Genomic DNA, 24,678 nt, shown 5'->3' on the forward strand with positions numbered 1-24,678 from the left:
AACATAAAAATTTAGCAAATAAATTTACATTGCTGAGACCTGGAATACAAAAAAAGTTGTATAATGAACTGGAACCATTATAATAAAATCACTTTTTGAATCAGCTGATTTGTTTGCATGACCAAGAGTTTGCTGGCGTGAGCAGGGAGGTCCTCGTCCGTGAGTCTTCCCTGAGTCTACCCCCTTCAAGTGCAAAATAACATCAAAGAAGATACAATATCTTCACGTATCTACACATAAGTTTGGACAAACCTTCTCATTCAATGTGTTTTCTTTATTTACATTTACGTTGGTAGATTCTCACTAAAGGCATCAAAACTATGAATGAACACATGTGGAGTTATGTACTTAACAAAAAGTGAAGACCTGGCCTCCACAGTCACCGGACCTGAACCCAATAGAGATGGTTTGGGGTGAACTGGACCGCAGAGTGAAGGCAAAGGGGTCAACAAGTGCTAAACACCTCTGGGAACTCCTTCAAGACTGTTGAAAAACCATTTCAGGTGACGACCTCTTGAAGCTCATCGAGAGAATGGCAAGAGTGTTCAAAGCAGTAATCAGAGCAAAGAAACTAGAATATAAAACATGTTTTCAGTTATTTCACCTTTTTTTTTTGTTAAGTACATAACTCCACATGTGTTCATTCATAGATGCCTTCAGTGAGAATCTACCAACGTAAATGGTCATGAAAATAAAGAAAACACATTGAATGAGAAGGTGTGTCCAAACTTTTGGCCTGTACTGTATGTTTGCAGTTTATGTGTTGACGAGTGGTATTGCCTGGTTGAAAAAACTGTCCTCCGTACTGCTTGTTCTTGACCTCAGCGCCCCTAATATCATTTAGACGTGTCTGCTGACAGAGGCCTGCAACGCCCAGAACAAACGCCAGGTGGCGCCGTCTCGCTTTTCACCCAGTCCGCCGCAGCAGACACTCCGAGGCCAGAGGAAGGACAACAACGTGAGCGGCTTCAACTCAGATGGCAGAATGAGAACTAGCCTCCGCCGCAGCTGAGTGGAAAAGCCGCGGGTGGATGACACGCGTCCTGGCGTGGCGAGCAGGACATGGACACTCTGAGTAAGTCCCGCTCTTCTTCACCCCCATGGAGTTCCGTTTTGTTCGCCCTGGTGACATTTTAAGGTTCTAAGCCCCAGTGGTTCGAAATTGAATTGAACGCGCGGCTCCGGTGTGAACGGTTTAGATTGGGAATGCAGTTCTGATTCAAAATGAAGGAAGTGCGAACCTGCAGCTCCCGGTCGCGATGAAGCCGCCTCGGGTCTTGATGCAGAACAGGTTAAATGAGGAGCGGCAAGGTTTCAGTACAGCCTTGCCTTCCTGGAGTTTCCAGCCCTCTGCTCTGACTGCTGGAACGCAGGTGTTCACGCGAACCGACTCCATTCCGATTTGAATCATGAATCATCTACTTCATCGTTATTATTGTTGTTGTTGTTGTTGTTGTTGCTGTAAGTTTGAGGTGTGTTGTCAAATTCTCAACTGATCGGGGATGATTTATTCTCAGTAAAAAAAATAAAATAAAACTCAACTCAGATGCATTCTGAGCCGAACGCGTGGGTCTGTGGGTTGGTTTTGGTCATATGAGTCGATTCATGCGGTTCTTACCGGGAATGGAAGTGGGCGGAATTCTCGAATTCGTCCCGCATTCCCGCGGGGACAGTCGCTGGTTAAACTGGACGTGACTACACGGGGAGAAGGTGAGCAGATCAATTTTTTATTTTCTTCCACTTGAACAGCGGTGCGTCAAGATGTAAGAGTTTCATTTAAGAGAAAGTCAGATCAGGATGTTGCTTATTAAACCAGAATGTCCGCCTTGCTCGAGAAAGATCTGTTCAGGGGACTTATCAGGACTGTCATATTGCACTTCTTATAAAAACCTGAAGATTAATTGTCAGGCTTTGGGTCGGGTGGAGTTTATTTTACAGCCATGTCGAGTGGTTGAGGGAATTTTAACCCTTCATCGTGTTAACTGGACACGAGTAGTCTGAGACGGTTTTGACGCCTCCAGGCTGGTTGAAAGTGATTACGGGGCATCGTGTTGCACGGCCCACATATTTCCTCCGTGAGCCGGACCAACCGGCCTTTCTGTGGTCACGGTTCAGGCCAGATCTGGGCTTCACTGGATTTATTGTTTTCTGCATCAGAATGAGCTTCTTTTTTTTTTTATGACCGAGACTCAGCAGAAAGAAAAGCACATGACTGGTGAAAGAAAAGGCCTGTGTGAGGGGTTTCATTTCCGGCCGTGATGCTGTGTTTGCTGACACTCGCTGTCACAAGGCAGTGACCCTTTTGGAATCGTGGTATAGATACATGTCACACAATGTTTGTGTTGTGACGGAAATACATTTCCATTATTAATGGAGCTCCGCCTACCATCCGGCCAACACCGTACAATGTAGTTGCTTACGGCGACGTCTGTTTGTCTTGGGGGTGTATGTTTGCCATGCTGCCTGAGTGTACACAGTGTCAGTGGTGTGTGTGTGTGTGTGTGTGTGTGTACGTTTATTGTATGTCACTGTTCACAGCGAGCGTGAATTTACCTGCTTTCCCACAGGTGTGTGTGTGTGAGTGTGAGCCCAGAACTGATGTGTGTTGGAGACAAGTTTCAACGTTCACGCTTTTTAATTTTAAAGTGAAGTGATTGTCACATGTGATGCACAGCACACGGTGTACACAGTGAAATTTGTCCTCTGCATTTAACCCATCACCCTGAGTGAGCAGTGGGCAGCCATGACAGGCGTCCGGGGAGCAGTGTGTGGGGACGGCGCTTTGCTCAGTGGCACCTTGGCGGATCGGATCCGAACAGTTAACCTTCTGATTATGGTGGCCTCAACCGCTAGGCCACCATTTGGAGATGTGAATAGGTTAAAAAAAAAAAAAAAAAACGTAGCAGGACAGCATCCCTGATCTTCTTGCATCGTTCATGTTTGCTCTCTACAGGGAGGTCCTCGTCCGTGAGTCTTCCCTGTGACCCTGATGTGACCTCCCCATGTCTTGCACGTCCAGGGAACAGCATCACCTCCCACATGGTGCATAAGCTTTTCCGCTCCATTTCTGTACCATGTGATGAATTCTGTTTAACGGTGGGGCTGCTGTCACCTGGCAGGATGTGCAGGGGTACCAGTGGGTACGCTGGCGTGTGTGGCTGTGCTACGCTGGAGCCCTGATTTCGCTCGGGCTCCTCCCGCTGCTCTTCAGATGGCGTCCTCGTCTGGGACTTGTGGCACGGTGTCGGCTGTGCCCCCTTGCACTGGCTGATGTTTTGCTGCTTAGGGTGAGATGGGTGACTGTGGCACCTTTTTTTGTTTACTTAATGCACAAGAATGGGATTAACACAATAATAATATTTATTATAGTATGTATTGTGCATTTTTTTTATTGTTTTTGTTTTAAAGTACAATGTTATCATGAAAATGGAGCAGACACACACTCACACACGTGAAAGTGATTGTAAAACTGTAGCACAGAACACGGTGTACACAATAAAATTTGTCCTCTGCCTTTAACCCATCACCTTGGTGAGCAGTGGGCAGCCATGAAGAACGCCACTGGGCCACCTCTTTTTATGTGTATCTCTGTATCTATGTATGTGTATGTAAGAATATGAATAGTTATTGGCCAATACATTTTTTGTTACATGCGGTAAGTTTCAGTGATCACGATTACGGAAATCCCATTTTAAATGCATAACAGCATGCTTTGAAATAGACAATGAAAGTTCTTGATGATGTTTTGGTTCCAATGCCAAAACCAGTGACTGGTGAGGTGTGTATATTTTCGAAGGGCTGTGATGGGGATGGGCACGTCATCAACGTTTGCACTGAAGAGGTAGATGATGGCAGGTAAGGGGCCTGTTACTGCTGTGTTCATTTTTGTGATTTTTGTCAGTCTGTGGGATTGAGATAGTCTGTCCTGTGGCTTTAGTCTGGAGCTGGTCAGTGGGGAAGGAGATGATGAGTGGAGGGACACAGTACAGCTGCATCAGCAGGAGGTAAATAGTGGTCAGATGATAGGTTTTCCAAAATTCAGATGTTGACATAAAGGTCCCCTATTATAAAAACTGTGAGATTATTTAACATAATACGAGTTCTCCTAGCCTGTCTGTGGTCCTGCAATGGCTAGAAATGGTGATAGGTGTAAAGAGTGATTTGGCCATTCTGCTTCACCATTCAAAGAGCGGCAGCTCAGACGGTCTAATCTGGAATTGTTCCCCTTATGTCGTCATAAGGTGAAAAGTTACCTCCCGTTTCTCAGGTATTTTTTTTTCCCCCAGAGACTTTCCCACCCCTCCCCTAAAAAAGTATCTCCACCAACCATTATGGCTTTAAAACGTGCAAAACATTGCAGTTGCTCAGTGATTGGATGTAAAAAAAAAAAAAAAAGTTCAATTTTTTTCTGGAAAACATCAACACAACTTCAAAAAACACTGTGGCCAAATTTTGGAAAGACTTCAGTTACAGTATTAGGGGACCACTAAGACTGATATAAAAGCAAAAAAAAGATTTCATAATAGGGGACCTTTTAATAAATGTAAAGTAGTAATAAATCTGCAGCCTAATTAGTTTTCCTGTTCTCTATCATATAGAAACCAATGCTGCGCTACTATGTGTCTGAGGGGATCCGCTACGTCTGGATGTCTAAGAAAGGGGCTTTCTGCAGAGTCAGGTATCCAGGGATGTGTTTCTGTGTCTTTACTCCGCTCTGTGCTTGTGGTGAGTTGGTATTGAGTAAACAGCTGTTAATTTCTTATAGTATCTTGAATGAAGATTGGACGTGCGCCGACCTGCACCAGATGCAGCAGGGCCTCAGTCGAGAAGAACAGGCGAGGAGGTCAGACTCGCTCTGAAAATATTTCATTCCAGCTTTGGCTTTTTTGTATTGGAAATCTTGAGTCCTTTTTTTTGTTTGAATGATTCAGGATTCATCTGAATACAATCAGCTTTATTTTCAGCACGCAGTCTGGTTCCCAGAGTTCTGTAGATTTCTGCAGGTCTATTAATAGCAGGGCTACAGTGTTCTAAAAATGTCACATTATTTAGAGGCTGAGGAAGATGCAGAGATTGACTTTTTTTCTGCCAAAATTGATCAAAAAGACTGCTTGTAAGCAAAAAAATATATATAATACTTTCAATCTCTTACTTGAAACAGTATACCTATTCCAAGTTTACAGAAAAGCTCCCATGAAGCAATGGCAGCACCCATGGAGAATAAACAAACTTAAAGTATATTTGTTAGAATATAATTAAACAAATGGTCAAATTAGTAAAAATGTGATTTGCATGCCTGGGGAGCAGTTTGTGGGGACGATACCTTGCTCAAGGGAGCCTCAGTGGCACCTTGAATGTTTGGGATTTGAACCCGCAACCCTTCGGTTACAAGACTGCAAGGCCACCACTGCCCCAAAATACAATATATCATAAGATAAGATAAAACTTTATTAGTCCTACAAGTGGGAAATTCGCTTGAAAGTGGGCAGTACAAATTTAAGGATCCAAAAAAAATTAATTATCGAATAGAATAAAGTACTATGTCACAGCACAGTATAAATGAGATTGTTCAAATGTGCAGTATAAAATTTGTAATATAAATGTGGACAACTTGTATATATATTGTAAATATATGTATATAAACTGTAATTAAGACTTGTACAAGTTGTATACATGTACACAGTGAGTATATGTTGATAAGAAAATACAATGAAAGTGATTAGTTGTCACATATGACACATCAGAGTGGATGTATAAGTAAAAGTGGCAAACCTGTAGATACACACACAGGTACATTTATGTTACTAGTATCTGGTAATAGTATTCCATTCAATTTGTTCAAGGTAAAATGAATTAGTGAAACATTGTCTGAAACCACATTGTGTCTTGTATCAAATTGACTATTACCATATACCATAGCTGTTTAGCGCCTTTAATTCTTTAATTTCTGTGTGACATTAAGTGTGTACATGGCATGGGTAAGTGTACCCTGCTTTGTGAAGCAGCCAAACTGTTATATCAACAAACAGAGCGGGATTTGAAATATAGAGGAGCCACAACTGTAATTAATGCTGTTTAAACTGTGCTTCAGGAAGAAGATATTTGGACAGAACCTCATTGACGTGCCAGTGAAGTCCTACTTGCAGCTGCTGTTTGAGGAGGTGAAAGTTGTTCCTATTTTTGTGTATTTGTGTCACGTGAAGGCAGTGTCTGGCCCCACTAACCCCTCCTACCTTCTGGTTTTTGCAGGTGCTGAACCCTTTCTACTTCTTCCAGGTCTGCAGCATCGTCCTGTGGCTCGCTGATAATTACTACTACTATGCAGCATGTATCATTATTATATCTTTAATTTCCATCGCCATCTCCCTGTGGGAGCTGCGTAGGGTGAGTTTCGGAAAGACTCAAAGGACTAGAAAGGCTTGGTATCTTGCTTGAACTTTTTTTTGTATTATTTCTGACTATGTAGCAAAGCACCACGTTGCATGACATGGCTTTACTGATCATTCCCATCACTGTCCGCAGAGACACGGGGGGTGAGTTTCACCTTCTTGTCCACCCTCTCTTAAACTTCCTTATTTCTTGTTTTTCTGCTAAATCATGTGTTCTCCCCAACCCCTACATGTGGTGTGTGTTTTGTAGAAGAGGAGACTGTGAACTCTGTGGACTTGGTGCCAGGTGACTGTATAGTCATCCCCCCGGAGGGGGTCCTGCTCCCCTGTGATGCCGCCCTGCTGGTGGGAGAGTGCATGGTGAACGAGAGCATGCTGACAGGTCAGCGCCCACATTTCTTTAAATTTTTATTTATTTTTTTAAAGCCAGCGTTAGACTTCCCCTCAGCTTCCCCTGTTCCCCCTCTCTGCCCTCTCAGGTGAAAGCATCCCGGTGATGAAGACGCCTCTGCCAGCCGGCGATCAGCAATATAACGCTGACACCCAGAAGAGACACACGCTGTATTGCGGGACTCAGATTATCCAGGCCAGAGGGGGGATGCCCGGTGGGAGGGGGGCCATCGCCGTTGTCACACGCACAGGTACACTATGTGTACATATGACAATTATTCACTTAAATTAATAACCCATCTGCATGTTTTGTTTTGCAAGATCAAATTAAATTAAAACAAATAGCATCACTGCTGGGGGTTTTTTTGCCTTTTTTTTATCTAAAATGTGATTGTAAGTAAACTTTTTCAGACGTATATTTTAATAAGGGCCAGTATGGTAATGAGAGTGAACCTCTGCATCTGCCAAGTTCTCCTAATGCTTTTGTATCAGGTTTTCATGTGACTAATATGAACTGCTATGGCTTCAGCAGGTTTTTACCAAATTACGTAAAAGAAAATGCATTACATGGAATTTGCATCAGTACTGATGTGACATGGCATCTCTGTCCAACAGGATTTTTCACCGCTAAGGGAGACCTGATCAGTTCAATCCTCTACCCCAAACCAATCAGCTTCCGTTTCTACAAAGACGCTATGAAATTCTTGCTCTTCCTTGGTTTTGTCGGTAGGGTTTGATTTTCATTTGTGCTTTTATGGCTATAATTGCTCTATAATGAGGATGGTACTTTTTAAGTGTTCATTGCAACAATGAACAAGGACTTCTTGTATTTCAGCCTTGATGGGGACTATATACAGTTTAGTGGTTTTGTCGAAGAGTAATGTGAGTATCTTGCAAATATTCTATGTACATTGTCGGCTTTTACTGTAGCACTATGTTCTCCAAAATATTATTTTCTGATATCTACTGCAGCTTAATGTACATAATGTGCATATTATGTACATTGTTTTATGGCACTGGTTAATTGTGGAAATCCATTTTGAATTCTATTAATAAAAGGATCTAGATGAACTCGTATCGTTAATCACTAAATCTGACTGAGTTGATAATTCTGTAGATCTCACTAGTCCAGGGCCTATCAGGTTTTTCAGCCTGTCTGTGCTCATTTTTCCAGATCTCAGTGCTTCAACTGGTCATCCGTTCTCTGGATATTGTGACCATTGTCGTGCCACCTGCTCTTCCTGCTGCCATAACTACAGGGACCCTGTATGCCCAGCATAGGCTCAAGAAGCATGGGGTGTTCTGTGTTAGCCCCCCTCGCATTAACGTGTGTGGGAAAATCTCCATCTTCTGTTTCGACAAGGTGAGAAAGGCGATGTGAGAAACTTGTGGCAGGTCAAGGAGAAGACTTTTATATTACAAAGCTATGCTTTGAAAGAGCTTTATGTGGAAAAAATGAAACTCGAGTATTCTGTTTATGGGAAGGAGCTTTTTCATGGGAAGAACTTGTTTGACCTGTTTCTGTAAATGGCACCTTGTTTTATGGTATTCTAGTCTGAACAAGGCTAGAATCTGCAACTCTGAAACCACAAAATGCAACGAATGTAAAATGTATGAAAGTCAGTGATCGACTTTATGGGTTCAGAGGTCTGTGCTCCATTGTGCAAGCCTCAACAATAGGGTTGTTTTAACTTGAGATATGCACTGAAAAAAAAAAAAATCATTTTAAAAGACTTTTAACCATGGCTATTGTTGTCATGTGCAGCGTTACATAAGCAGCATTACTGAAAAGCTCAGCAGGTTAGTTCAGATGTTTTGAAAGTTCAAGGTCAAGTCTTAAGTCTATGTAAACCTATGTAACTGGCCAGTACCTCAACACTAAATGATGTGCATTTGCCTCAGGTTCCTTGCATTTCGCAATACTCTGTATTGCAGTGCCAAACACAAGTGCTGACAGGCCATGTTTTTCGCCTTTAATTACAATGTTGCGTATTTCTAAATCTACATCCTGACATGTTTTGGTATGTTTGAGAGACTAGATAAGGCATTTTCATCTTTCAGGATTTTATTTCTCAGTTCATGCATCCTCACAACAGTCCTGTCTTCCCCTCAGACTGGAACTCTGACGGAGGAGGGGCTGGACGTGTGGGGAGTGATGCAGGTGAAGGAGACCTGTTTCGATGAGTTGGTGCCTGACCCCCGCCTCCTGTCCCCAGGCCACTTTCTCTCAGCCCTGGCCTCCTGCCACTCTGTGGCCCTTTTGGGTGGTCAACCACTGGGAGACCCTCTGGAGCTGAAAATGATTGAGTCCACTGGCTGGGTAAGGATGCTGCTATATCAAAAATAAAAATCTAAGCATATAGTAAAACAATTTGAAAAAGTTATAGATACACAAGCGAAAATAATAAAAATAAATCATCTTATTTCTGTCTCATTACAATGTCCACTTACACCAGGTGGGACATATTAGGCAGCAAGTGAATAGTTTAACCTTGAAATGTATATTTATAAGCAAATGTTATGTCTGTGTTCCTGTGTCAGAGCATCTCCATAGCATCTCTTCTATGGGGCAGTGGTGGCCTGGCAATTAAGGAAGCAGTCCCGTAATCAGAATGTTGCCGGTTTGAATCCTGATCTGCCAAGGTGCCACTGAGCAAAGCACCATCCCCACACACTGCTCCCTGGGCGCCTGTCATGGCTGCCCACTGCTCATCAAGGGTGATGGTTAAAAGCAGAGGACACATTTCATTGTGTCACTGTGTGATGTGCTGCAGTGTCTCACAACGACAATCACTTCACTTACAATTACAGTTCTTGTGTGATGTTCCTGTCGGCAGTGGTCATGACCTACCAAAACTGTCAAGTGTGAGGTGTTTATTTAGCCTCCAAATTCTCCAAATCCAACTGTGGGATATGCCAGAAAAACAAGCTTTGAGGCACTCCCTCACAATTAACACAAGTTACAGGTCTTTTATTGACTGCTTTTGGGCTGTTCTGGCTTTTCTGAAAGGGTGACCTTTGTAATATTATGCGGGTATGTGGGGGGCTGGTGGCTTGTTCTGTAACTTTGTCTCTCTGTAGAACATCTAAGCCTAGCTATAAATTAACATGAGCTATGTTCATTTACAAAGCACTGAAGTATGTCGCTCTGGACAAGTGTGCTAAATGCTGTAAATCTAATTTTACATTTACCACATCCTCATTTGTAGCACTTCTGATGAACAAAGCAGGTATTTCCACAACAACCTGAAGAAGATTGACATGAATTTCTATTAAAAATTCTGAAGCATAAATCGACATCATAAAATCATAAAATCGCATAATAACGTTTGGCTGCTGCCCAGTACAAATAAGTAATAAAACATAAGTTCAGCAGTTCAGGGGAAATAGAAAATGACAAACATTTGAGAATGTCATAAATATTCCTCATACATGTTCAATTTTGGCCCGCCTAGCTGTGATCCATGCATCACACATAACCACTATGCACGATCAACCATGTGACCATGTTCTCCTTATTCTGTGTTGATTCTGGACTTTGTTCTGGAGACTCTGACCATGCAGGCCAGTTTTACTCTATTGGACAGATTTCTCTGAAATCACAGACAGATGATTTCCATAAGTCACTAGTTTCCATAATTGGGGAGTGCTGTCATTATTGTAGTAGCCTTTTGTAATCAGTTAGAGCTAAATAACACTGTTAAATAGCAGTTTGGAATTTCACACACACACCATTCTGTGTGATCTTGCTCGTGATAACTAATGTTTGTTGTTGTAGTGTAGGTTGAAATGGTTGTCAGGCCTGTAACAGTCTTTCTCTGGATTTACACTTAGATTTTAAGATTTAACAACTGAAAACACAATACTGAAACTGGAACTTAGAACACAGAACAGAAAGAACACAGCAACGTTACCCACCCACATCCCACGCCCTAGTTGTCTGTATTTTGAAGTAGTCATTTTGTTGGTGTGTAATTAATTCTGTCACCCAGAACACAATTTAACGATGTGAACAAGCCCAATGCTTAGGGTCAGTTTGAAAGTAGTAGTAATGGATTGTTCACTGTAGGAGCTGGAAGAGCCTGAAGGAACTGATGACGAAGTGCATGCGACGTTTGGGAATCAGAGAGTTCTTGCCGTGATGAGACCTCCCCCCCAGGAGCTGCTGCCCCAGGACGTGGTGAGGGGAAAAAGCCCCATCAGCATTTCTTGCACGTGGCAACCAGGTGTCTTCTGACTTTGCTCTTCTGTGTCCGTGTTTGTTGTCTGCAGTCCATGAGTCAGGCCGTGGCGATCGTGCGCCGTTTCCCCTTCTCTTCCTCACTGCAGAGGATGAGTGTGGTGACTGTGAAACCTGGAGGTCAGAAGCCACTGGCCTTTCTGAAAGGGGCTCCTGAGGTAGTGGCCAGCCTGTGCACCAGACAGAGTGGTGAGGGTCTGCTACTTTTGCAAGGGACTGGCAAAATACTTCACATTCAATGATATTGCATCATGCAGTACATAAAAAAAAAAAAAAAAATTCATTGTGCTAATATGTTTTGGCTGTTTTAGCAGGTTAACACACTAGCAGGTTAAGTTTGATATTCAATGACCCATTATCAGGGCTTTGTATGGACCAGAATCTAATATAATACAGGGATTACAGTTCGACATATCATCATATATTTTTATTTAATTGTGAAAAAACATTTCATATAAAGACATTCATACAGAATTAATCAAAAAATGTGTACTTTAGGTACACAAGTGCAATATATACAAAAATATATACATTCTTCTGTAAATGTTCTCATTAAGTCTGTTAACTAATAAAATACTCCTCTTACACCTTTTGTATGTTATATCTGTATGTTCTATTGTGTATTGAACTAAATGTGCATCCTGATGCCTTCTGTTATCTGCTTGAAGTGCGTTTTTGCCACCCTGTTAGAATCTCTCAGTAGTTGTACAGATCGGGTGATGACTATTTCAGGAACCAGAAAAATGACCTGACTGTCAATGATGGCTCGTGTTCTCTTTTCTCTCAGTGCCGGACCAGTTCACCGGCACATTGCATGACTTTGCCAGCGAGGGCTTCAGAGTTCTGGCGCTCGCCTACAAGCCCCTGGATGGCGCGACAGATGTGAGCACGGTCAGACGGTAAGGGGCCGCGCGCAGTGTAAAACACGGTGGTTTGAATCTGCCGTATCCTGCTGACTTAGCGTTGCCGATTGTGTCAGCAGAGAGGAGCTTGAGAAGGGCATGACCTTCCTCGGTCTCCTGGTGATGAAGAATCAGGTGAAGCCCGAGAGTGCAGGGGTTATCGGCACCCTGCGTCAGGCTCAGCTGCGCACCGTCATGGTTACAGGTACTGGAGAATACTTGTTTATTGTATGCATTTGTTTCTTTGTATAGTGGGTGTGTGATGTACATCGTGTGTATGTTGTTTGTCCTCTTTTTTTTTTTCTGTCAGGTGACAACATCCTCACTGCAGTGAATGTGGCACGAGGATGTGGCATGGTAGCATCACATGAGCGTGTGATGTTTATTCATGCATCGCCCCCTACTGGCCATTCCCCAGCAGTGTTGAAGTTCCACCTGGGGGAGGGCGGAGTGAGGTCTGAAGCATCGGAGGAAGCTGTTCTGTCTCAGGTGACCAAAGACACCCGTACACACTCACAATCAAAATGCAAAAACACATTTACAGACCTTCTTATATGAATATAATATTCATCCTTTGCTCTAAAAGCTCTGCTCTGATGTTCTTTTTGTATAGTCAAACATTGTCAAAAGTATGTTTGATTTGAACTGGACCCAGTTTTTTTAAGTTTTAAAAATTTAATTTCAATTATAGCTCCTCCCCTTATTGCTCTGTTGCCATGGTTAGACCGACATACTTGCATGCATGTTGATATAAAGCGGGGCAAGCAAAATTAAACCACATTCTTGCCTGTATTCTTTATTCTATTAGTTAAACCACACGGGGGACCAGCTTTTCTGTTGAGGGGATGCAAACGTTACATTACATTAATGTTTGAGTAATTTTTCTTTTCCTTTATTAAATACAACTGTTTGGTATTTCATACTACATTAAATAAAGTGAAATAAAGTGAAGTGATTGTCACATGTGATACACAGCAGCACAGCACACGGTGCACACAGTGAAATTTGTCCTCTGCATTTATCCCATCACCCTGAGTGAGCAGTGGGCAGCCATGACCGGCACCCGGGGAGCAGTGTGTGGGGACGGTGCTTTGCTCAGTGGCACCTCAGTGGTACCTTGGCGGGTCGGGATTCGAACCGGCAACCTTCTGATTACGGGGCCGCTTCCTTAACCGCTAGGCCACCACTGCCCCTAACATTGTCCTTGTTAATAAAGTTAATAAATGTATTAACAAGCAACACAATATTCAGTTAGCTCTATAAGATATCATAGGCCATTCCAGGCTTTGTATTAGGAAGTTAAAAATTATTAAATTAAATATTTATAAAGTCTGTTAGAGATCTTTTTTTTTTTTTTTTTTAACTTGTGGCACTAGAATAAAATCAGATATCAGCCTTTTTTTACTATGAACATTTATGGTTAAACAGATTTTGTGATTTTATTATAAATAAAATCCGCTAAATTAAATTTTACTCTGGAGCTGACTTTGGGGTGCTGCAATTAAGGGTGGAGTGCATAGATGGTTAATTCAGGTTCTCCGTGTTTTAATGGTGGCCTACTGCGTCTTGTGTTCTTAGGGTCTGTACCAGAGTGGGGACAGCTACCACCTGGCTGTTAACGGCAAGTCGTTCGGTGCACTAAGTGACTACTTCCCTGAGCAACTGCCCAAGGTGGGTTCATTTAGATATCCCTTTTTATAATGTGTGTGTTCAAGAATGGTGGGGTGGTAGTAGCCTAGTGGGTAACACAAGCGACTATGAACCAGGAGACCCAGGTTCAAGTCCCACTTACTACCATTTTATCCCTGAGCAAGACACTTAACCCTAAGTTGCTCCAGGGGGGACTGTCCCTGTAACTACTGATTGTAAGTTGCTCTGGATAAGAGCGTCTGATAAATGCTGTAAATGTAAATGTAAGAATGATGACTGAAAAAATCCATAAAAATGGTAATGTTCAGGTGTTGATGAGGGCCACTGTGTACGCCCGCATGGCCCCGGAGCAGAAGACCCAGCTGGTCACGGCACTGCAGAAACTCAAGTAAGGCTGTGAGAGATCTATTACCCCCTCCTCTCTTTCAGTATTAGCTTGTGGTGTCAAATCAATACTTGTCATTATGATCTTTTTCCTGCTAAAAGGAGCTTTTCTGTCTTATCAAGTTTCTTGTTTTTCTAAAGCAGACATTTTTTGTTTTTTAACCTAATGAAACATTTCGGATGTTGCATTCCAATACAGTTACCGGGTGGGCATGTGTGGTGATGGAGCAAACGACTGTGGTGCATTGAGGGCAGCTGATGTGGGGGTGTCTCTGTCTGAGGCTGAGGCTTCGGTAGCCTCTCCTTTCACTTCTAAATCTAACAACATCAGTTGTGTTCCACTGCTCATCAGGTAGGCATTAAATGAAACGTTTCCTGTAATATTCCTATAAATTAGACATTACATCACTTGTCTTTAATACACATTAATACACCAGTTACATTCTTGTGATAACAGACACATGACAAAAATACATATGACAAAAATAATAATATTTGAAAAGTGTCCATATGATCAGAAAGCTTATAAAGTTTAATGAATGTGCAAAAGTGTCCTCTTTGCAAAGTATGTGAGGTGTCAGGGTGTGAACAGGTTAGTGGTTCAAAAGTGTGTTGGTCCAGACGATACAGTAAAACTTATGATACCCCCAACTTTCCTTAATTAAACTTATATTCAGGGTCATCTTATATTTGGGTTAATATGGTATTTAAAATTCTTGGTTGTTTAGGTTGATACATTGATATTGATATTCTTCAAATATTATTAAATCTTTAAAAAGACCCTTCTTTTCGTGAATGAGCAGGGAAGGGCGGTGTTCTTTGGTGACATCATTCAGTCTGTTCAAGTACATGGCGCTGTACAGCCTGATTCAGTTCGCATCGGTGCTGATCCTGTACACTGTGAGTGTTGCCATCTTTCTACTTCGCTCACCCATCATGTGAGAAAGTGACATGTGAATATTTTCTTGCTTCTTCTCAGGTGAAGACAAACCTTGGGGATTTACAGTTTCTGTTCTTTGACCTGGCGCTGGTGACACTACTGGCCATCGTGATGGGACGGGGGGGTCCGAGCAATGAGCTCCACCCCCAGCGCCCTGCTGCCAGTCTGCTGGCATTGCCCATATTGTTCAGTCTGCTACTGAACACCTTGCTGCTGGTCCTGGGTCAAGTGTCTGCTCTCTTCATCACATATTCACAGGAGTGGTAAGATGGGAAAAGATGAAGGAAAATAATTAGCATCAGTTGACTTTTGCATGTTCTGTGCATTTAGGCTCTGTCACAACAACAGTTCCGCTGTGAAAGAACATATTGTGGCATTAGTATTTATTTTTTTAACCATTGCACTGCCCTGTGTAAAATTTCTTCTGGTGGCAGTTTAAAATGTTTTAAGTCCTAATTAGGGCCCGAAGTGCCTACAGTCTAATGAATATGTTTGTGTGTATATATATCATTTTATTTTAATGGTTTTTTGCACACGTCAGACCTGGAGAAACAAAAATTGTAGTTTAGGGGTCCCGTGCATGGGTGTGACAAATTGGCTCCACAGTGCCACCATGAAATTTCACCGATGTACGTGAAATTCGTAAAATGGAGGTGTTTTGCTGTATGGCTTAACTGTGGACTGGTGGCAAATTTTGATTATTCGTCATGGAAGTTGCTGTCATTCACACATGCAACAACAAATCTGAACTAAACTTAATACAGTTGATCAGAGTCCGGTCCTGACAAACTTAATGTATGAAGTTTCTGGTATAGTTGCAGCGCCACCTAGTGGAAACAGGAAATACCTTACAAGATTAACCGATCTGCACCAAACCAAATTAGTAGGTTATGCGGTTTCTGAAAGCGCCTCCCCGCACACACCCAGAGGTGTGTGCCGTGCTTCGGGCCCGATCAACATTGCTCGCAGTTTTAATTAACATTTTTACTTGCGTTACATGCATTTTTGTCTCTTAATACTATTGTTGTCTGTAGGTTTGTACCTCTCAATTCCACTCAGACTGGAGCAAGTAACTTGCCCAACATGGAAGACTACAGCGTTTTTGTCCTGTCTGGCTTCCAGTACATATTCATGGCTATAGTGGTGACAAAGGGCTACCCCCACAAAAAGGCACTTTACGCCAATGGTAGGATTTCCTGTCTACAGAATACATTTAGTCTCTTTTTTCAGATGCTTTTTTCAGATGTTCAGGTTTCCAGTTGCTCTCTCTCCCTCTCTCTTTCAAACAGTGGTGTTTGTGTTCGTCTTGATGATCTTGTTTGCGACGATGCTGTGGCTGGTCCTCTTCCCTCAGACTATTGTCCAGATGATTTTAAGCCTCTACAACATTACGGACATGAACTACAAAATGCTGCTGGTGGCCCTGGCTGCACTCAACTTCTTCATGTGTTTCTTGCTGGAGGTAAAAGAGGTTTTCTTGAAGGGATCGCCTGTGCCAAACCTTCCTGGGCATACCCCCAAACAAGAAGTCCTGTGTAGTTTTATCCTTACACATCTTAGTGTTCCGTATTCTATGGCACATTTGTGCTGATTATTCTTTTGACATGATGACATGCTGGCCTTAGATAAATAAGAAGAGTTATTTTTGTCTTGAAATGTGTATTAATGGAGGTTCTGTATGTGGTCAGTGACTCTCTTGTTATTTATGAATTTACTTGGACAGGTGCTGATTGATAATGGCATGCTGGACTCCATCCGTAGACTACGAGGAAGGCACGAGTCCAAGAAGCTTTACAAACGTCTGAACTCCCAGCTCGCAGCCACCACATCATGGCCTCCTCTGGACCAGCAACTGACCTCCCCACAGACCACTGTGATTGGGCTTAGCTAGCAGTCCTCTACCCTGGCTGCATACTAATGTCCTGGGTCTACAGTATTGACCAAAGTGACCAATTGCCTATTATATAGGGCGAATTCTATCCTGTGTATTGTTTTTTGCGTCTCAGTGGTGCTGAGGCCGCATAACTACACGTTCAAGGTGTTTTAGAATGTGCAAAATAGAATAAAATATTGTTGCCATATGTTTGGGGCTGGTATTGACATAATTGGCCCAATTAGATTTTCAAGCTGTGGATTTCAGTAAATTTGATTCTGATTCAGGAAAGAACATGAAATGCTATACAGCAGCGTTGCACATGAGTGCGCATTAAGTGTGGTGCGTGTTTGCTAGTATAAGATCAAAGGCATCCTCAGGATTTACATTTAATATATAAAACAAGTAGCTACCAAGTGTTTTTTTTTTTTTTTTAATTGATGAAAAACCACAATGTTGTTTCACACAAAATGCACAAGCATCCTGGCTAACAAATTATTACACACCAAAAAAAGGGTAGTTGGTTTCTCTTCAAGATGCAAGATTCTTTGTAGTTCCCAGTTTATTTATGTAAATCGCCTATGAACCTTATAATAGCCAGCACATAGCACCCCTTTTACAATAGTGCCTGTAGAGTCACTGGACACAGTTAGCATAGCAAAATGTTATTTTAATTTATTCAATTTTATCCCTACTTCCATCGGTTGTAGAGCTTTATTTCTTCTAATAAAGTTCTCTGGGTAAAGCTTTTATTGATCTTTATTGTGAAGCTCTTTTTCTGGGTGGATTTTTTATTTTTTTTTGTTACTTTAACAAGATCTCCTTGCTGTACAATCACAGTGAAAAGTCATAATACTGGTAAATACATATAATAATGTGTGAAGAGATATTTTAGCTTAATCATTCTAACCTAAACATATAATTATGATTCATATCTGGAAATTGGTGTAATTTATGAAAACAAATTCCTGTATCAAGTGTACAGGTACAGTCATCAAAAAAACTGAAATTACATGTAGGGACTGAATCTTCACCACAGTCAACTGAGGTCAAGCATAGACGTTTCTCCCACACAAAGTGGGAAATGAAGACCACTCTTGCATCATTTCAGCACCGTTCTCATCCCGGGAGATGGCAGCGGAATTTATCCATCAAGAACGTCTCACCTGACTCGACTACGTTCTCCCGGTGTGTTACAGGCTTGCCTAAACGTTGTCGTCTTGTGTGGCGACTGTGCGTACAGGTCATTGTTTTCTTTGGAACACTTGGACCTGCTAATTCCGGGTCTTTCTGAAGCCGTCCGAAATGGTCCTTGGCTCTTGGTCAACTCTTCATGTAATTCCTTTCACTCTTCTCTCAGAAATCTTCACCTGGACATGGTTGGTTTATGGTGAAATTATGAATTTTCCACTTCCTGATTCAGTATTTTGGATATTCTTCTGTAACAATACTATTAATGCGATTATGCCGGTCTGGTGGTAACTCTGAACCACTTTGTGTGTGTGGATTGTTATTGACATGTGGCAAGAAAATAATATTTTGTTTGCACATTAAGTGAAACACAAATGTCAGGACATCCTTATTTTAAAAAGTATTTTATTGAATGGCCATTTCCTTAAGTATGTACAGGCAGATTTGTGTGTTTATTTCGGGGACATCGAGCCCTGCTGTGAAGAGTTATTAATAAGTCGACATCTTTGAAGCCTCCTTTGAAATCAAAGGTACATCTGGTACAGATCAAAGACTACAAATACAGTTCCCTTTAAGACCAGTGGCTGTTTTAAAAAGGTCTGACATTTTTGGCTCTTAAAAAGTGATGGCGTGCCTGTACTCGTCAGGAGCCACTTGAAAGTGCACCTCCATTTCACAATAGTTCTCTTTTTCAATTCCACTTCTGTCTCACCTAAATTTTTAGGTCCGTAAAGCACATTATGAACACATCCCACAGCAGGTGGGAGGGGCCAAAAGGAACCAATCGAGTCCAATCCCCATCTCCATCCCACACCCACTCCAGCGCCCCCCACCGGAGTAACTTATTTACAGGGAGTTTCCTATTTGATTGCTGCTGAGTTTAAAGGGTTCACAAAATACAGATCAAAAAAAAAAATACTACTATCTAAAAAATTATACAAAATAAAAAGGCAAAAAAAATAATAAAAACACAAAACAAAACTTTCCTTCGCCCCAATATCTCTTTTCATTTTACTCATAAATACAAATTAGAACAGTCTTGTGGAAGACCAGAAGAGAATAAAAAAAAAGTAGCCGTAAACAGAACTCGACACAGAAACTCAACACCCTGAGTTTCCACATATACCATCTCATTCCCATTAAAAACATGACATTAAGACGCACGGTAACCAGATTGTTATTTTAAAATCGATCACTGAGGAACACCGATAGACCAAAGAGCAACAGGAAGGGTCACGCAGGCGAGAAATTAACCAATTAGCAAAAAAAAAAAAAAGGGGGGGGGGATTATTGCTGCTGAAGCCTGGTACCCTGTGCCACTTCTGAGTTCTCCCGACATCTGATAACCTTTCCCATAATGAGACAAATGACGCTCCCTCCACTTCTCTCGCCCCAGTGGCTCCATTTTGTACTCAGTCTTTTCTCCAGGAGTCGCCGTAAATGCTTTGTTGAATCTGTGTTCACGTTCCGTGGAATCGCACAAGTGACTCCGAGCCAGTCTCCTCATCAGAGACTAAAGTAGCTGCGTTGGTTTCCAGAAAGAAAGGTGGTGTGGCAGGCAGGTGTGTGCTGGGTACATCACAGTGTGTAGTGTCCTTATCACAGTGTAAGACAAAGGAGGAGGAGGAGGAGGAGGAAGAAATAAACCCCACTCCCCTTTTCTCTTGAACTTTCTCTCCCTCCACAACATGACAAGGATCGCCATGAGCGAGGGAGGAAAGAAATGCACTTTCGAGTTATAAACAACCTACACAATTAAAAAAAAAAAAAAAAAAAAAAAAAAAAAAAAAAAAAAAACAATAATAATAAAAATCTAATTATATGAAAAATGCCCCACCCTCCCTCCTCATCTCCAGGGGGTGCGCAGTCCTATCTGCGCTGGCGAAAGCCTTGTGTGCCATCTGGACCAGCAGGCTGGCGAACCACGTGATTGTTAGATCGAGTGTCCTCTGAGTGTGTGGAGTTTATTCTTGGTGATCTGACAGGAGAACGGAGAACAGGCATCAGTCAACATCCCTTCGTTCAGCTTTTCACACCGTGTAGCTTCATCAGCAGCGCTCACTGCTGACTGGTGACGTGTGCGCTGCCATACAGTGACCCTCGGCACGAGGGGCAACAGGACTAAAGAAGAGGCATGGGCGCACGCGGACGAGGCATGCAGTCCAGGAAACGCAATACTATGCATCCATACCCCTTCAAAAAAAGTCACAGTCAGTATCAGCACACCTAATCATTCATGGGTCTTTCTTTTCATTAATCATTTTACACCACAGAACAAAACTCAAAGCTATGAAATCACACACATGGTCATGTAGGAAACGAAGTCCTGAAAGAGTTCCTCTGTCTAGAACCTGTTGCTGCTTTTTATAAGGCCACCTATGATGCTGCTGAAAGACCTAACGTGATTAATGCATTTACTGCCTCCAAAGATTACAGGTATAATAAAACCGAACGAGAATTGCTGGTGTCTTCCTCTTGTAAGTCGCTTTGGATAAAAGCGTCTGCTAAATAAAATAAAGTAAAGTAAAGTAAAGTAAAATATTGAAATCTAGACTGGTAGCTTTTCAAAAGTTCTCCAAAAACGGCTGGAATACAAAACCATATTGAACAAAGTGAATGTCGGTTCTGGCAATAATCAAGTCGTTTTTCCTCTAAACTGTGTATGTGTGTAAGCAAGGGGTACGCAGATCCTGGTGTCGGGGTCTCCCGCTCCCTTCAGTATTACCTGTCGGAATTTGGGCTATCTTGGGGGGTGTCTTCAGGGGTGGCGCTTCCCAGGATCCTCTTCCTGGCTGCTGCATATTCTGCTTCCCGCTGTGCAAGAGTCTTCACCGGCACGACCGGACGCGTTTGGGCTGCCGGAGAGCTCAGAGCCCCGTTGGTGGTGGGGCGCTTGAGAATCCGAATTTGAGGAGGGGGTGCGGAGGGGAGCGAGGCATCTTGAATTACAACAGCAGTCTTCATCAGAGAATGAACTGGATTTCCACTGGATACTCTGGAGGAGATACAGAAAAGATGCGGGTTCAGAATTCAGACAACGTGGCAGATCACCAAAGCTAATCACCATCTCATATATATATATAATAAAAATAATATAAAGAATAAAATAAAGAAATAAATCCATGTAAAATCACCTCTCCCTCTGACTAATGCGCAGTTTCTCCTCCAGCCTCCTCTCCATTTCCTACAAAGAAAAGTGGACAGAGTTTAGAGGTTTTCAGAAGGGTGGCTGGGTGGAGGAGGGGGATCTGCTGAGAGCAGGGTATCAGTTCCACAGTTATTTATACATCTGTCACGCAGCAACAAAAGTACGCTGGGTTCTCATACCCCGCAGGAAAATAACAACGCAAAACGACAGTTCTACCTTAGAGGCAGTTCATGAAATGAAAAATAATAACAAATAAATCTTATATAAAAGTATTTATATATGAACGTTCGATATTCTATAAATGTCATAAATTATGAACCATAACTACCTTCTGATGGTTTTACAACCTCTCGCAGGCGTTGAGGGGTTTGAGTGACCACTGGGCCTGATGCCACTCTGTCACCACGCATTCTACTACAGGACTTCTGCTGGTTATTCTCTTCTGAACGCAATTCACTGCATCCAAACTTCATTTGTCATTTACATTTTTATCAGACGCCCTTATCCAGAGCGACTTACAATCAGTAGTTACAGGGACAGTCCTTCCCTGGAGCAACTTAGGGTTAAGTGTCTTGCTCAGGGACACAATGGTAGTAAGTGGCATTTGAACCTGGGTCTTCTGGTTCATAGGCGAGTGTGTTACCCACTAGGCTACTACCACCCATTTACTGTATGGTTTACGGTTTGTTGTGCCATTTGAAGCGCTTCGCTCATATCTATTTCAGTTTAAATAATACCTTATAATGTACATTTTATATCAATTATTTGTTGTCTTTTTACCTCACCATTGAATGTTATTATGCCTACAACATTTACATTTCCCTTTGCATACCTATCAGGATATGTTTTAGTTAATATTTGTGCACAGAACAGACATATGAACTTCATACTAATTATTAGAGGTGGCCATAGATTAATTTTCTTAATCTAGATTAATCTCACTGTAATCTTGGAATTAATCTAGATTAATATCACTGTAATCTAAATTAATCTAGATTAATCTAGATTAAAATGGCTCATTTGAATTCTGCCGAAGGCATTCAGAATATGTGTGCTACCCAAAGAATGACTAAAAGTAAGTCTTTGAGAACGGGTTTCTCAAGCCAGGTGGCGCATTAGACCAGGGGCTCATCTCCTGTTTCCAAAATGCATCACAAACTGCTTGAGAAAGCTGTTCTACTATGATAATTGGTGATGAAAATAAATTATGTTCAATAAGATGTACTTGTGTTTACCAACTGTTTATTCAGTTAAATAGCTGCATCCATGTTACCACGTCACGTTTGATGTGGTAATTTCACAGTTCGAAGACTCGTTCTCGCCCCCTACAGTGCAATTCGGCTAGGTATACATCCGCGCTAAAATATCAAGGTGAAAGTCATCATAGTGTAGTGGTTCTTCTTCTGAGTTGTGTAACTTTTTGATTTCGTTTCACAAAATAACACACATGCAAAATATTCCTAATATGTACATAAATTAAAATGAAAGAAATAACTTTTCACACAAACCCCACGCACCTCTCACAACTCACGCCATGTGTCCAAGAGACCGGAACCGGGTCTCAAAAACAAAATAAAAGTCTTTAGGAAATAAGAAACTAAAAGACACAAGAAAGAAGAAATATACTTATAAATCTAGTGTAACCATTTAACTCCGGCACAATAGCCTGCGTAGTATAGACCCAGCTCACAACCCAACTTTGTGAATAGATTAGCGGCGATATTTTTTTTATCGCCGATAAGAGTCTCACGTAAACGCAGCACGTTAACGCCGATAACGGCCCACCACTACTAATTATTTTCTATGATCGGATAATAGGCGAGCTATTTAAACGAAGCAGCCCAAACCAAAAGTTATTTACTGCATTCTATTCCAATAAAAGGAAAAAAACGCAAAAGTGTCATAACACCGCTGTTACGCATCCAGAAAGTGACAGCTCGATTATTGGCTCAATCTTCCAGACATTTGCCTTGGGACTAATAAGATATCCATCTGTCTCCCTCTTTATAAAATACTTCTGCTCAGGTGTGGAACTGATGCAGGGATTCCAAAGCACGACATCTGTACTAATTCTGAGATCTTTCTCCTCGAAACGCGCACATTACCTCACTTAAACAAGCACTAAACAAATGCCTTGCTGAGCAGCATCAGACCATACAGAGAATGGACTTTAATGTGAATAATTACTGTGAACGACACACAGGTCGTAATTTACAGTTAATTATTTACTGTTTTGATGGCTTGAGAATCTTATCGCTTTTAATCCCACAACGTTTTCAGATTTTTAGCAGCAATTTCAGCCACGAACTGAGACCAAAATAACTCCGGCTGCGGCCTACTGAACCTGCTCCAGCCCGCCGGCCAGCCGCCCCTCCGCGGCTCCATCCGAGCGGCGCCCGCGTGTGCGGGGAGCCTCGCCGGCCGGGCCTCTCCCTGAAGCGGCTCTCCGGGGCGACCTTACCCCGCTGTCCGCGGCCTCTTCCCAGCTATCGGCAACCTCCTCATCGTCCATAACTCACGGTCGGGGATCCCCACCGCCAGCAAATGCGCAAACCCTCTGCTTCTTCTGCGGGTGGGGGCGGACGCGTGGACGGGCGGCGGTCCACTGCCACCTACAGGCCTGGAGGTTCACTTCAGCATTACATTTACATTTTCTTTTACAGCATTTATCAGACGCCCTTATACAGAGCGACTTCTGGGTCATAGGCGAGTGTGTTACCCACTAGGCTACTACCACCAGCCTTCATTTAGTTCTCCTGGAGAGCCATTCCGGCACACCGGCAAAACTCTGTTAATATTAGTATGCAAAATATTTATGAAAAGAATTACTGGGTTTGACAAGAGTTAAATAAATAGCATTTGAGGATCTTAGATGCACTGATACAAAGGGCAATTTTAATAGCAGCAGTTAAACATGTCGTCAAAACCCTCCGTGTTGAATACGCAAGTAAAAAGATGGGTGGGTTACTACCATTGTGTCCCTGAGCAAGACACTTAACCCTAAGTTGCTCCAGGGGGGTACTGTCCCTGTAACTAATGATTGTAAGCCGCTCTGGATAAGGGCGTCTGATAAATGGCATAAAAGTAAATGTAAAGAGCATTCATGATATACTTTGACATGCTGGTAACTGCACACTTAAGAAAATAGGCCATATAACTGCACTTTCGAGGAATATTAAGATATTGGGGGTTGTTCAAGTTCAAGTTAAGCTTTATTGTCATTGCAGCTACATACATGTTAGACAGTACATATTGAAAACAAAAAACCTGGCGCTACATGCAACATTTAAGCAATGTTACATACTGACATAAAGTGCATGTGTGCGACAGATAAAACGGCTACAAAGAACTAAACATGGTACACAGCCAGTGCAAGAAGAGCAGTGAGGGAATAACAGAAAAACAACACAGACAGCGCTAAAACCAGTGAAATGAGCCATGAAGGTGAAGAGTAACAATGTGCAAATGCTGCTGTAGTAGAAATGTAATAGATGTATGTTCTGAACATCAGAGGTAGAGTGTCTTTATCAGTCCGGAGGGGGGAGTCGCTGAGTGTTCAGGTGTCCGATGG

The 24,678-nt window shown here is 42.2% G+C and overlaps 2 protein-coding genes across 4 annotated transcripts; one reads left to right on the forward strand and one right to left on the reverse strand.

Annotated features, from left to right (window-relative positions):
• The first annotated feature begins 928 nt into the window (after positions 1–928).
• On the forward strand, positions 929–17,518 carry atp13a2 (ATPase cation transporting 13A2). Of its 2 annotated transcripts, none has more exons than XM_028993397.1 (29): positions 929–1,075; positions 2,954–3,042; positions 3,120–3,287; positions 3,797–3,855; positions 3,938–4,004; positions 4,599–4,678; positions 4,766–4,843; positions 6,092–6,161; positions 6,250–6,384; positions 6,467–6,533; positions 6,640–6,771; positions 6,869–7,030; positions 7,395–7,505; positions 7,615–7,661; positions 7,954–8,142; positions 8,893–9,099; positions 10,849–10,959; positions 11,052–11,208; positions 11,807–11,918; positions 12,002–12,126; positions 12,232–12,410; positions 13,500–13,592; positions 13,880–13,959; positions 14,155–14,307; positions 14,759–14,855; positions 14,935–15,158; positions 15,930–16,081; positions 16,185–16,357; positions 16,619–17,518. In XM_028993397.1, the coding sequence occupies exons 1-29, from the start codon at positions 1,063–1,065 to the stop codon at positions 16,784–16,786; spliced, it is 3,498 nt and encodes a 1,165-aa protein (XP_028849230.1). In that variant the 5' UTR covers positions 929–1,062; the 3' UTR covers positions 16,787–17,518. The 2 variants fall into 2 exon arrangements, with proteins under 2 accessions (XP_028849230.1, XP_028849231.1); XM_028993398.1 differs by lacking the exon at positions 929–1,075 and adding an exon at positions 1,632–1,710 and having other exon boundaries at positions 16,619–16,786.
• A 2,277-nt stretch (positions 17,519–19,795) lies between these two features.
• On the reverse strand, positions 19,796–23,699 carry szrd1 (SUZ RNA binding domain containing 1). 2 transcript variants are annotated; one of them, XM_028994297.1, is made up of 4 exons: positions 23,569–23,699; positions 21,094–21,143; positions 20,685–20,954; positions 19,796–19,937 (listed from the first exon to the last, which is right to left on the reverse strand). In XM_028994297.1, exons 1-4 carry the CDS (start codon positions 23,617–23,619, stop codon positions 19,829–19,831), a joined length of 480 nt encoding a protein of 159 aa, XP_028850130.1. In that variant the 5' UTR covers positions 23,620–23,699; the 3' UTR covers positions 19,796–19,828. The 2 variants fall into 2 exon arrangements, with proteins under 2 accessions (XP_028850130.1, XP_028850131.1); XM_028994298.1 differs by lacking the exon at positions 19,796–19,937 and adding an exon at positions 19,950–20,152.
• Between the last annotated feature and the right edge of the window lie 979 nt (positions 23,700–24,678).

This window comes from Denticeps clupeoides, chromosome 10 (assembly GCF_900700375.1).
Source record: "Denticeps clupeoides chromosome 10, fDenClu1.1, whole genome shotgun sequence".
Taxonomy (NCBI): Eukaryota; Metazoa; Chordata; class Actinopteri; order Clupeiformes; family Denticipitidae; genus Denticeps; species Denticeps clupeoides.

What these genes read in the sequence shown, in the direction of transcription:
- atp13a2 (XM_028993397.1), top strand. An exon ending in AGGAAGCTGTTCTGTCTCAG is followed by an intron (nt 12,411 to 13,499) that starts GTGACCAAAGAC and finishes TTGTGTTCTTAG; the next exon opens with GGTCTGTACCAGAGTGGGGA. An exon ending in TCCCTGAGCAACTGCCCAAG is followed by an intron (nt 13,593 to 13,879) that starts GTGGGTTCATTT and finishes GGTAATGTTCAG; the next exon opens with GTGTTGATGAGGGCCACTGT.
- szrd1 (XM_028994297.1), bottom strand. Translation starts at nt 23,619, where the DNA reads ATGGACGATGAGGAGGTTGCCGATAGCTGGGAAGAGGCCGCGGACAGC. An exon ending in AAGAGGCCGCGGACAGCGGG is followed by an intron (nt 21,144 to 23,568) that starts GTAAGGTCGCCC and finishes TTTTCTTTGTAG; the next exon opens with GAAATGGAGAGGAGGCTGGA. An exon ending in CGCATTAGTCAGAGGGAGAG is followed by an intron (nt 20,955 to 21,093) that starts GTGATTTTACAT and finishes TATCTCCTCCAG; the next exon opens with AGTATCCAGTGGAAATCCAG.